Here is a 10890-nt window from a genome sequence, read left to right on the forward strand (position 1 = left end):
GCCGCACGGCCTCCAGCACCTGCCGGAACAGCTGCCGCGCCACCTCCTCGCGCAGGAACCCCCGTGCTTGAATGAAATGCAGGAGGTCCTGAGACTGCTCTGGCCGCTCCAGCACCATCACAACATCGCTCGGGAGCTCAAGCCACTCCAGCAGCTGGATGACACCGGGGAAGCCTGTGGACACCTTGTCCTGCAGCACAACCTCCAGGGGAGCGCTGGTGCCGTCGGGCTGCGGGAGGAGCACGATGCCGTCAGTGGGGCCGATGCTGGGCCAGGGCTGGGCAACCCCTCAGCCAGTCCGGGATGCTCTGCGCCCTGCGCTGGCCCCACGCCCGCTCTCCCTCGGGATATCCTGGCGGCTCCCACCATGCCGGGGCTCGGCTCATCCCCGCCCGGCACGGCCCGGCTTCTCCCACTGTCCCGGCTCACTCACCAGCTCGCTCCAATGCCAGATGCGGTTCCGAGGCACCCTTTTGATGGCCACCTGCAAGCCAAGGGGAGCAGCGGGCTGAGCTCAACGCCCGCCCTGCCCAGCCCCATCCTCCTCCTCCTGCGCCCCCTCCTCCTCTGCCCGCCGCCGGCCCCGCCGGTCACCGGGGCGCCATCCGAGAGCCGCGTTGCTGCGAAGACGCTGCCGAATCCGCCCCGGCCCAGCAGGGAACCCAGCCGGTACCGCTCCTGCAGGGACTCCTGCGCCTTCCCTGCGGGCGGGACGCGGCTGTCAGCGCTCGGCCCGGGGCCAGCAACGGCCCCCGAGCGCCCCTCACCCGCCCCGACCCGGCCATCCCCCGGCGTTCGCTCTTTGCAACGCGACCCGGGAGCCGCGGGGCCGGGGGCCGCGCTGCCGAGCGGCGGAGCTCGGGCCGGGCAAGCCGCAGCAGAGGCGGCGGGAGCGGCGGGGCCGCCTGTGTCCTCCGCGGGCCCCGGGAGGAGCCGGGACCGGGGCCGGGGTCGGGGTCGGGGCCGGGGCCGGGGCCGGGGCCGGGGCCGGGGCCGGGCTCGGGCCAGGCGGAGCCAAAAGCCGGCGATGCCGCCCCAGGCACTGAACCCCGCCCAGCAGCGCCAGCGCCAGCACGGCCAGAGCCGGGCTGGGACCAGACCTCGGTGGGACGGCCGGGGGCAGGCACGGGGCAGCCCCGCCCGGGGCCGGGGGCGGGCCGGGGGCATGGCCCGGCCGGGCACGGGGAGAGGGAGGCGGGGAGAGGAGGGGAGACCGGGAAAGGGAGAGCGGGAGAGGTACGGGACAGCGGGGAGGGAGAGGGAGAGGGAGAGGGAGAGGGAGAGGGAGAGGAGAACGGAATCTAAAGTTTCTTCTCTCGCTGCTCCTGCCACCGCTGCTGCTGCTGCCGCTGCTGCTGCTGCAACTGAAGCTCCGGGGCCGTTTGTCCCCGTGTCCGTTTGTCCGTTGCCCGCTCGCCCCGCCCCGAGCCCCACGTTCCCCGAGGGCAGCCCCTGAGCCTCTGCAAACACGGGAACTTTGCCAAGTTCAGCCAGAGTCTGGACTCCTGCACAGTGGCTCAGGAATCCCCTCGGTCCCTGCTGTGCATTGTCCCTGCTGAGGGTCAAACACTCTCAGAGCGTGTTCCCTGAATGCAGAATTTGTACCTGACACAAACACTGCACTTACCTCTCCAGCATTGCTTTCCAAGAAAAACAGGGGAAGCCAAACTGTGTGTAGGTCATGGTATCTTAAAATGTCTAAAACTTGCCAACTCATGGCTCTTAGAGGTGAGATCTGTTTGGAATTAATGGGATGGACAACTAGTGCAAGATGGAAAAGGGGAGCATAAAAATAAATCGAGAAAAACGTCTTGAATTGTTTCAATTTTCATTTAATTTCTTAAAAGCTCTTTTTGTTTTTCCAGAATCTTCTCCTCAGTCCTGTTTGCTTTTTCCAAGAACCTTTCCCAGAGAACGAGGTGCAGCTTCTGTCACAAGGTTGCCACCAACTGCAGTTTTCCACACTGTGTGTGCAGCACAACTCTTGCAGCAAAGCAGGACAAATATTTGAAGAATTTTGCAGCTTGTTCTTTTCTTTTCCTTGTGGGCTGGGCAGTTGTGCCATTGGTAAGGTTTTCATTGTTACTGTTCTACCCTAAGAAAACATGACGGGCTACCAAGAACTCCTGGGGAATGCAAGCCTGACTGAATGCAGAGAAACAATCTGCAGAGCCTGCAACCAGAAGTGGAGAGCTGTGTGATCATCATTCCAACACCCCCAAGGACATCTGGAAAGTGATCTAGAAGATGAAAATGGGCTGACAGAGGGAGTTTGTTTCTGTGCTCAGTTCAGATTCTGCTACATCTGAAATCAATTCTACAGTCTCCATCTAAATCAAGAGTACCATCAGTTCATGAAAAGCCCCAGAACAATCTGCACCTCTCAGGAGATGACTGAAAGAATCTGTAAAGGAAAAATGCAGAAGAAATGCATTTCTCAGCACTGCAGTATTTGCCTGCCTGAAACCCTCCTCCATCTCCTCCCCATGCCTGGATCTGTTGGTGTCAGTTCTGCATTCGGTGGTGCCTCCAGCCCTGAATCCCCTCATCTACAGCCTGAGGAACCAGGAGCTCAAGGCTGCAGTGAGGAGACTGATGACTGGACATCTTCGGAAGCATTAAACTGATTGCCAATTTTGGCAAATCACTTGTAATAAAAGTCGTCTTTTATAGCTCTTTTGGTTTGGTTCTTTGATTTCCCTGTCTTTTTTTTTTTTTTTTTTTTTTTTAATATTCTCCCTAAAGCTAGATGATTGTTTCTGCTATTTCTGACTTTGTTTCTCTCCACATTCACCGTGGCCGCAGACTGTGACAATGAGGAGCTGTGCACTCAGTGGCTTTAGACGAATTAAGAATCTCCCAGCAGAGTTTTCTCCAGAGATGCCCTTTTGTTGCCTTCTCTGGAGCTGCAGCAGCAATGTCTGTGTGCAGAGCTGGGGCAGATCAGTGCTGGCACAGCAGCTGTGCCCAGCAGCAGCAGCAGCACTTGGTGTTGCCAGTGCTGCTGCCGTGGCCCTGCCCCGCTGCCCTGGTGGCCCTGGTGTTGCTGCAGGGCCTGAGTGCTCTCGGGGCCGGGCACAGTCCTGGGGGTGGCAGTGCCGGGGCTGCAGCAGGGACAGGCCATGGGCACTGCTGGGGCAGCGCTGACGCCTCAGGCCAGGCCCTGGGGGCTGCAGGCTCCTTGCCCAGGCTCTCTCAAGAACACGGCCAGGCCAATGCTCAGCACAGAAAAGCCCCAGGCTGAGCAGCCCCAGGCTGGCCGTGGGCAGGCTGGGGGCAAACAGCATGGCTGGGGCTCTGCAAGGGCCCTGGGGGAGACGGGAAGGAGCAGCAGAGCAGGGGCTGATCCATCCCCAGTGCGCTGCACAGCCCAGGGCAGCGTCCCAGAGCGTCCTGATGGAGCTGCCAACAACATCCCCCCTCTGCAGCCCTGGCCTCTCCCCCAGCTCACAGAGGTGCCGCATCCTTGCAGGCACAGCCACGGCAGCACTGGCTCAGGAGCCCCTGTTTGCATTGCACACAGCAGGCAGGAGCACCCCAATGCTGTTGCTTGTGGGGACATGAACCTGAGGGAGCAGAAATGCCATCAGCCCCTGGGGCCAGCAAGGGCTGGGGGACACCAGGGAAACCACTCCGGTTTATTGTGACAAACATTTGAGATCACCAAGTCCAACCTGCACCCTAACACTTCCTTGTCTACCCAGAGCATCGTCCAGTTAACCACCGCTCCCTCATGTGCTTTCAACCAAACTTCTCTTCCAGACCCCTCATCAGCCTTTTTGGCCTTCTCTGGACACGCTCCAGCCCCTCCATGTCCTTCCTAAATTGGGGACCCAGAACTGGACACAGCACTCGAGGTGTGGCCTCACCAGTGCTGAGCACTGGAGGAGAATCACTGCCCTGCTCCTGCTGGCCACACCATTCCTGATCCAGGCCAGGAGCCATTGGCCTTCTTGGCCACCTGGGCACACTGCTGCCTCATGTCCAGCCTGCTGTCCATCAGTCCCTGCAGGTCCCTTTGTGCCTGGCTGCTGTCCAGCCACTCTGTCCCCAGCCTGTAGTGCTGCACGGGTTGTTGTGGCCAAAGTGCAGGACCCAGCACTGGGACTTGTTCAACCTCACCTTGTTGGATTTGGGCCCTGGATCCAGCCTGTCCAGGGCCCTGTGCAGAGCCCTCCTACCCTGCAGCAGATCCACACTCACACCCAGCTTGGTGTCATCTGCAAATTTGCTGATGCTGGACTCAATCCCTTCACGCAGATCATCAGTGCAGATACTGAAATCCACACTGGCTGGCTCTGATGCCTTGGCCATCCTGTGGGTGCCCTGTGATGGCTCTCAAGGTGATCTGTTCCATAACCTTGCCGGCACCCAGGTCAGGCTGACAGGCCTGGAGTTCCCCAGATCCTCCTTCCAGCCCCTCTTGGGGATGGGCTCACATTGGCACCTCCACTCCTCTGGGACCTCCCTGCTGATCCAGGACTGATGGTAAATGATGGAGAGCAGCTTGGGGAGCTCATCCACCAGTTCCCTTATCCCACTGGGATGGATCCCATCAGCTCCCAGAGACACCTGTGAGCACCTGAGTGGCTCAGCAGGTCCCCAGCTGCTTCCTCCTGGATTCCAGGGGGCTGTTCTGCTCCCTGTGCCCATCTGCCAGCTCAGGAGAACACTTGTCCTGAGGATGGCCTGTCTTATTGTTGAAAACTGAGGCAAAGAAGGGCTGAAGTACCTCAGCTTTTTACTCATCTTTGGTAACTATATACCCCACAATAAAAAAATGCTGGTTGTCCTTACCCCTCTTTTTACCATTAATGTACTTATAAAAACATTTTTATTATCCTTCACAGAAGTATCCAAGTTAAGTTCTGACTGAGCTTTCACCCCTCTCATTTCCTTTCTGCATGACCTAACAACATCCTTAAACATTTCTTGATTTACTTGCCTCTACGTCCAGAGGTGGTGCACCCTCTTTTTAACCCCTAAAAATATCCTTTTTAATCCCTTTTTAATCCCCCTTTTCCTTGAAAAGCTCCATGCCCAGCCCAGCCAGTCATTTCCCCCTCTGGGTCGTCTTTCTGCACAAAGGGACAGCCTACTCTTGCTCCATCAAGATTTCTTTTTTGAAGTGTTTCCATCCTTCCTGGAACCCTGTGTTTTTAAGGGCTGTTTGTCTTTAAAAAATCAATACCTGATTTGGTACTCCCCAAATCTGCATCCTCAACTGGCCAAAGTCTGCCCTTAAAAGTCCAGTGTAGAAGATTTATTGATGCCCCTCCTTCTTTTACAGAATATTTAAAAAGTCAATAATTTCATTGTGACTGTGCCCTAAAGAGCCTCTGACCAGCACTTCTCCCACCAGCCCTTCTCTGTTCATGAACAGCAGGAGACAGAGCTTTCCTTGGGAGTGGGAATTGCAGGAAACCTCCCCAAAGCGCAGCTTGGAAGGTTCAGGCTGGAGCTGAGGAGAAAGCAAAGTCCCTGCCAGGGTGGAATTGTGGTGCTCGAGGTGTGGCAGCGTGAGGCTGGGCCATGGCCGGCTCTGTGTGCCAGGAGCCGGCAGCGCTGGGTGCAGGGAGCCCAGGGAGGGCACAGAAACGCTGGGTGAGAAATGCTGGGGCACAGCGAGAGGGGCGAGTGCAGCCGGCCAGGGCACAGGAGCAGCACACACAGGGGGCACAGCCTGCAGGACAGATGGCCAAGGGCTGGGCAGGGCTGGCAGGGCCACAGGCACCCAGGCCTTTGTGCCCTGGGCTCGGGCAGCGCCTCTGGAGGCCCCACAGCAGGAACTTTCCTGGCAGGGGCTGCACTTTGGCTCTCCCTCGGCCTCCCTGGCCAGGCTGGCAGGGGCTGCAGGTTGATGGCATTTGTCCTTGCTGCCCCTCACATCCCCCTGCCCCACAGACAGCCCCGAACCACCCGTGAGGGACAGGCCCTGCTGGCCCAGGCTGGGCTCAGGGCTTGGCCTTTCTGCTTCCCCCAGCCAGCCCAGGCCTTGCTCAGCATTGCAGTTCCCTGCCCAGAGCCTTGGGCTCCCTGCACTCCTGGCCTCAAGGATCTGCTCTCACCAGTCCCTGGGGAGCCTTTGGCACTCCCTGCCCTCACTGGGGCCCAACCATGCTCCAAGGCAATTGGAGTTTTGCTTCTGACTCCTTGAGCAGCTTCTTCATCCTTCTCTCAGTGCCTGAGGCTCCTGGACCCAGCCCCAAATCCACCGTAGGGCTGATTAAAATACAGAAAGCCCTGGGGGACTCTTTCTCTTCCTTCAATATTCCTCCAAGCCTCCAGGGCTTGTGAGGCTGCTTGGAGTCAGTCTGGAGTTCTGTTAAGGAGGGAGATTTCAAAGTGCACTGATGGCATGATGTTTGGTTTTAATCACGTTTGTGGGTTTTTATTTTTCAGTTCAGAAAAGAGGTGAAAGAACGATTCCCCAGGTGATCTTGATGCTGAATGTCTCCCCAGGAGATCTGGGCATGGAGAGGAACAAGCCCCTTGCAGGCTGACCCATTTTGGACAACCTGCTCCTCACCCCAGCCTCACCATGTCTGACATGGCCCACCTGGGACTGACATCCCAAAACATAAAAAAGTATGCATTTTTAAAATAAATAAAATTGATTAATTTATAAAATTATAATTATAGTTTTAAAATTTATTTTAGTATTAATGTATATTTCTATTACCTTTGATATTTATGTGAAAAATTGAATACATTTTTAGCAATCAAAAAATTATTTGTCATTGGTTTTAAATAAAACAATTCCTTTCATTAAATCATTGACCACTATTGGCCATTTATTTCTCCTTCTTAATGCTAATTAGTGCTATTTTTAGATCTTTTGACATATTTTTTTATTATTTTCACACACAGGGTAAAAGGGGCCACTTTGGGGTCCCTGGAGACATTTCTGGGGCTCATTTGGGGCAGTTTAGGGTCTGGGCAGTGTGATAAACAAGTCCACTGAATTTAAGGATCAAATAATTATCTTTATTATTTTTGCAAGCAAGAATAAGCAAGGACAGCGCTGGGCGGCCCGGAGTCTCCGCTCCACTTTGGCTCACAAAATTCCTATCCCCTGAGTCCACCTTTTATTGTCTTCTTCTCCAGGTTTAGGGATGACGTGATCTGTCTTCTGCGCTTGCTCATTCAGTTGCTAGGGGGTCTTTTTCTGCCTTCTGGTGGTCGTGGGATGAAGGCTTAGTCCCCCTTAGTCTTCCTCTTTGTGAACGCTGAGTGAACTTAAGCCTTATAAGGCATATCTATACAGAACACTATACACTTTTCTGCAAGCTAAGCAATTCTTACTAGTACTATACACTTTCTGCAAGCTAAGCAATTCTAGCGAGTTTAAGGATTGTTATTACAGCTGCTTCTCATTACTTTCCTTTCACAAGGCATAACTTTACAATGGAATTCCCAAAGCACTATAGTAAACCAGCAACCATATGTATCTGCACAAGAAGTTTTTTTGGCTATTTAACTATTGTTTTATAACATATAGTTATTTAGCTATTGATTTAATTAATGAACAAATGTATTACTACTTATTACAAATCCCCCATTTCTTTTTTTACCAGTTTGGTTCATTAAATCTTTCTAGTTCTTTCCTAGCAAGCATTAAATGAGCTGCCACATCAGTTAAGCTATGTGCACTAATTATAGGTGCTAACTTCCTTAGTTTCTTCATCATATTCCAATTAATAATGAATAGAACTGCTGACAAAATAAAACCAAGCAGTCAATATCAACAGAACAAAAATGGGATGGCATACACTGTTTAGGACCCCTGTGGCATTAGGAGACAAACCGAAAAGGGTATCCCACTGGATGTCACTCTGCAAATGCCAGTGGCTCAGCAGAGAGCTCTGGGAGTGACTGACACTGCACTGAGAGGGGCCGCAGTCCTGCAAGGGTCTTTAATCAGGAGAAAACAGCAGCCTGGAGGGTGAGCAATGCTGGATCTGTACCACTGCGTGCTCATCCTTCACCTGAATGTGGAGCTGCCCCCAAAGCTGCCATGGATCACTTTTCCTTTTCCCCTGTTGGGTATATTTTGGAGCAGCTGTTCTATGTGGCTTTTGATGGTGATCCTGTGGCAAGCAGCCATTTGCCTGCTGTGCTATCCTCACAACTAATACTAACTCTTCATTTCCTTTGGTTTTATTTGGCGTTTTTTATCTATTTGTTTGATTGGTTCGCTGCTGGGTGTGTTTGTTTGATTGATTGATTGGGTTTTTGTCTGATTTGGTTTGAGTTTTTTGTTTGCTTTTTCATAAAAGACTGGTGAAGTTGCCAAAGCCAAACTCAAGATAATGTAAACCAGGATCAGCTTTCCAGAAATTGCTTTTGGCTGGGTTTATCTGCATCCCCCAGGCTCAGGATCACTAGTGTATTTTCAGGTTTTGCTCTGCATATCAGCCTGCCCAGACTCCGCTTGGTCTTTCACAAATGGAGAAGACAATGGACATTGTGCCAAGCTTCCTTACAAACTGAAAAATCTGGGTCAGCATGACAGAAAAGAAGAAAAATAAATCACCAGTTAGAACAGAACCAGTGTCCCACCATCTTCCCCTCCACTGTTATTAATTTTGTACATTTAGAGGCAAACCTGGGTCTAAAGCTTGCATCTCTCAGTTCCTGATGCTATTTGCTACCCTGCAGCCTTGACTGGCCCTGATGTGACTGACTGCTGGGCAAGTGGGGCTGGGGATGCTCAGCCTGGAGAGAGGAGACACTGGGCAGCCTCACTGTGGCTGTGCAGGACTGGAAGGGTCCCACAGGAAAGAAGGGGACAGAGTGTTCAACAGGGCCTGTGCTGACAGGACAAGGGGGGATGGCTTTCAACTGCAGCAGGTTGATTGAAGCTGCATCTAAGGAAGCTGCTCTTTTCCACTGGGGGTGGTGGGGCACTGGCCCAGGCTGTGCACAGAGGCTGTGCATGCCCCATCCTTGGCAACAGGGCTCTGAGCAGCACGCTCTGGGGGAAGACTGCTCAGCTGGGAACAAGATGTTGTTCTTCAGGCTCCCTTGCAAGCCCAACCGTTCAGGGACTCCATCATTCCATGGTCTCCAGTGTCCACTTCAGATGGAGCCTGGGAACTGTGATGTCACAGCCCATGCTCCAGCTGGAACGTCCAGCGCCCAGCAAAGGGCACAACGCAAGCCTTGGCCACTGTGTTGACATGCTCTGCACCTTGCTCCTGCCCTCGCCTTTCACTCTTATTATCCCCCCGATACCCCGATCATTCCTGACAGCTCGGGAGTGCCTGGATTTCATCATCCAGCCCTGCAGGATGCTCCCCTTTGTTCTGAGGAAGGTATGGTGCCATTCCATGGAGGTGGACACCCCGCACCTGCCCGGGTGGGCTGGAGCTCTGTGGGGATGGAGTGGGACAGGGACCCCACTCTGAGATTTTGCTACCTCTGCAGGCTGTCCCAGACAGAGAGGAGGACATGGAGGTAGATACCAAGATTGATATGGAGGAGGTGATGGAAATAGATGGAGAAGACCCTGGAGAGGGAAAGATGGATGTGGATGTGGATGTGGATGTGGATGAGGAAGAAGAGATGGACGTGGATGTGACTAAGGAGGAAGAGATGGATGTGGATATGGAAGAGTACATTGAGGACATGGATATTGATTAAGAAGGTGAGGAAGAGGCCCTGATCTTGGCATGAAGAGCAATGACAGCAGCAGGACAGGCAGCGTGGGTCTCCTGCTGCCAGGCTGGGGCTGGGCTGGGTGCTCCCTGCTCAGGGACATTGTACCCAGGGCACTGGATTCTGGTGGCCATCCACAGCCATTCCTGTGCCTGCTTTGCTCCACACAAGCTCCATGCCAGACCCAGCCAGGCTCAGTTCTGCTAGCAGAGTCTTGCTGCTGTGCCAGCATGTGCCAGCCTGGGGGCACATGCAGGAGCCCTCTGTGCCTGACTGGAGTGACTGTGGCATTTGCTTTTCTTCCAGGTGCGATGGACATCACCGACAGAGACACCACCCTTGTGTATATTTGTTCTACACTTAGTTGTTGTTCTTTAGAATGTAGATTTTAGGGCTATTTTTGACTTCTGTAAATACCTTTCCCATAGTTTTGTTAGGTAGGTTTTTATGTATATATGTTCTATCGATTGTTGTTGTTACAAATATTCTTCCAATGTAAATGTATTCTGCATTTTTGCTGCTGTTCTTCTGTAATAAACAAATTTTACTTTTCACATCCCAGTTCTCCTTGCATGTGCTTCTGGCACAGGCAGCATTTTGCAAAGTTGTAGTTTCCACTTGCTCCAGGTTCCCAGGGCTGGAGGTCCCTGGCACAGCCACCCCAGGAGTGGGGGTCCCTGTGCACAGAGGGGTCCCACTGACAGAGGTAAGCCTCTCCTTGCAGTTTCTCTGGACACACTTGGGAGCTGTAGGGGCAAAGCCCAGCGTGCCCTGGCCCATGGATCCCATGTTGGAGCAGGGCTGAGCCTGTGTGCTCCTGCAGAGCCTCAGCCATGGCTCTTCCCTGGGCAGCCCCAGGGCTAAGGAGGGAGCACTGGGCTGTGGGCAAGCCCTGCTCCTGGGCACCCTGAGGGGCTGGAGCCAGCTGGAGGGAGCCTCAGCCCTACATGGACCAAGATTTCCTTTGGAAACCCCCTCTCTCCCCAGACTCCTCTGAGCACAACAAGAATTGATCCTCCTAGTTCAAGGTGTGACCTTCATTGGCACAAATGTGTCCCTTGCACTTTCTAGCACAGCAAATGTCAGTGCTTGTAATCCCTGTTCTGCACACTCTGCTCAGGCAGCAAAACATCTGAAGCTGAGGGAACATCTGGCATTAGCATCAACCTGCAGAGAGCTCCAGGGGGAGAACCTACCCCCAAGCACCCAGAGAAATACTTGACACTGACA

General features: G+C 53.6%; 1 protein-coding gene across 1 annotated transcript; it reads left to right on the forward strand.

Moving 5' to 3' along the window:
* The first annotated feature begins 9173 nt into the window (after nucleotides 1-9173).
* Nucleotides 9174-10055, forward strand: LOC135291586 (ribosomal RNA processing protein 1 homolog). The gene is made up of 3 exons (XM_064405867.1): nucleotides 9174-9317; nucleotides 9430-9649; nucleotides 9967-10055. Exons 1-2 carry the CDS (start codon nucleotides 9183-9185, stop codon nucleotides 9643-9645), a joined length of 351 nt encoding a protein of 116 aa, XP_064261937.1. The 5' UTR covers nucleotides 9174-9182; the 3' UTR covers nucleotides 9646-9649; nucleotides 9967-10055.
* The last annotated feature ends 835 nt before the right edge of the window (nucleotides 10056-10890 follow it).

The sequence above is a fragment of the Passer domesticus genome (genome assembly GCF_036417665.1).
Source record: "Passer domesticus isolate bPasDom1 chromosome 8 unlocalized genomic scaffold, bPasDom1.hap1 SUPER_8_unloc_1, whole genome shotgun sequence".
Taxonomy (NCBI): domain Eukaryota; kingdom Metazoa; phylum Chordata; class Aves; order Passeriformes; family Passeridae; genus Passer; species Passer domesticus.

Coding starts and splice junctions, on each gene's coding strand:
- LOC135291586 (XM_064405867.1), top strand. CDS start 9,183: ATGCTCTGCACCTTGCTCCTGCCCTCGCCTTTCACTCTTATTATCCCC. Junction 9,318..9,429: donor TCCCCTTTGTTCTGAGGAAG/GTATGGTGCCAT, acceptor CTACCTCTGCAG/GCTGTCCCAGACAGAGAGGA.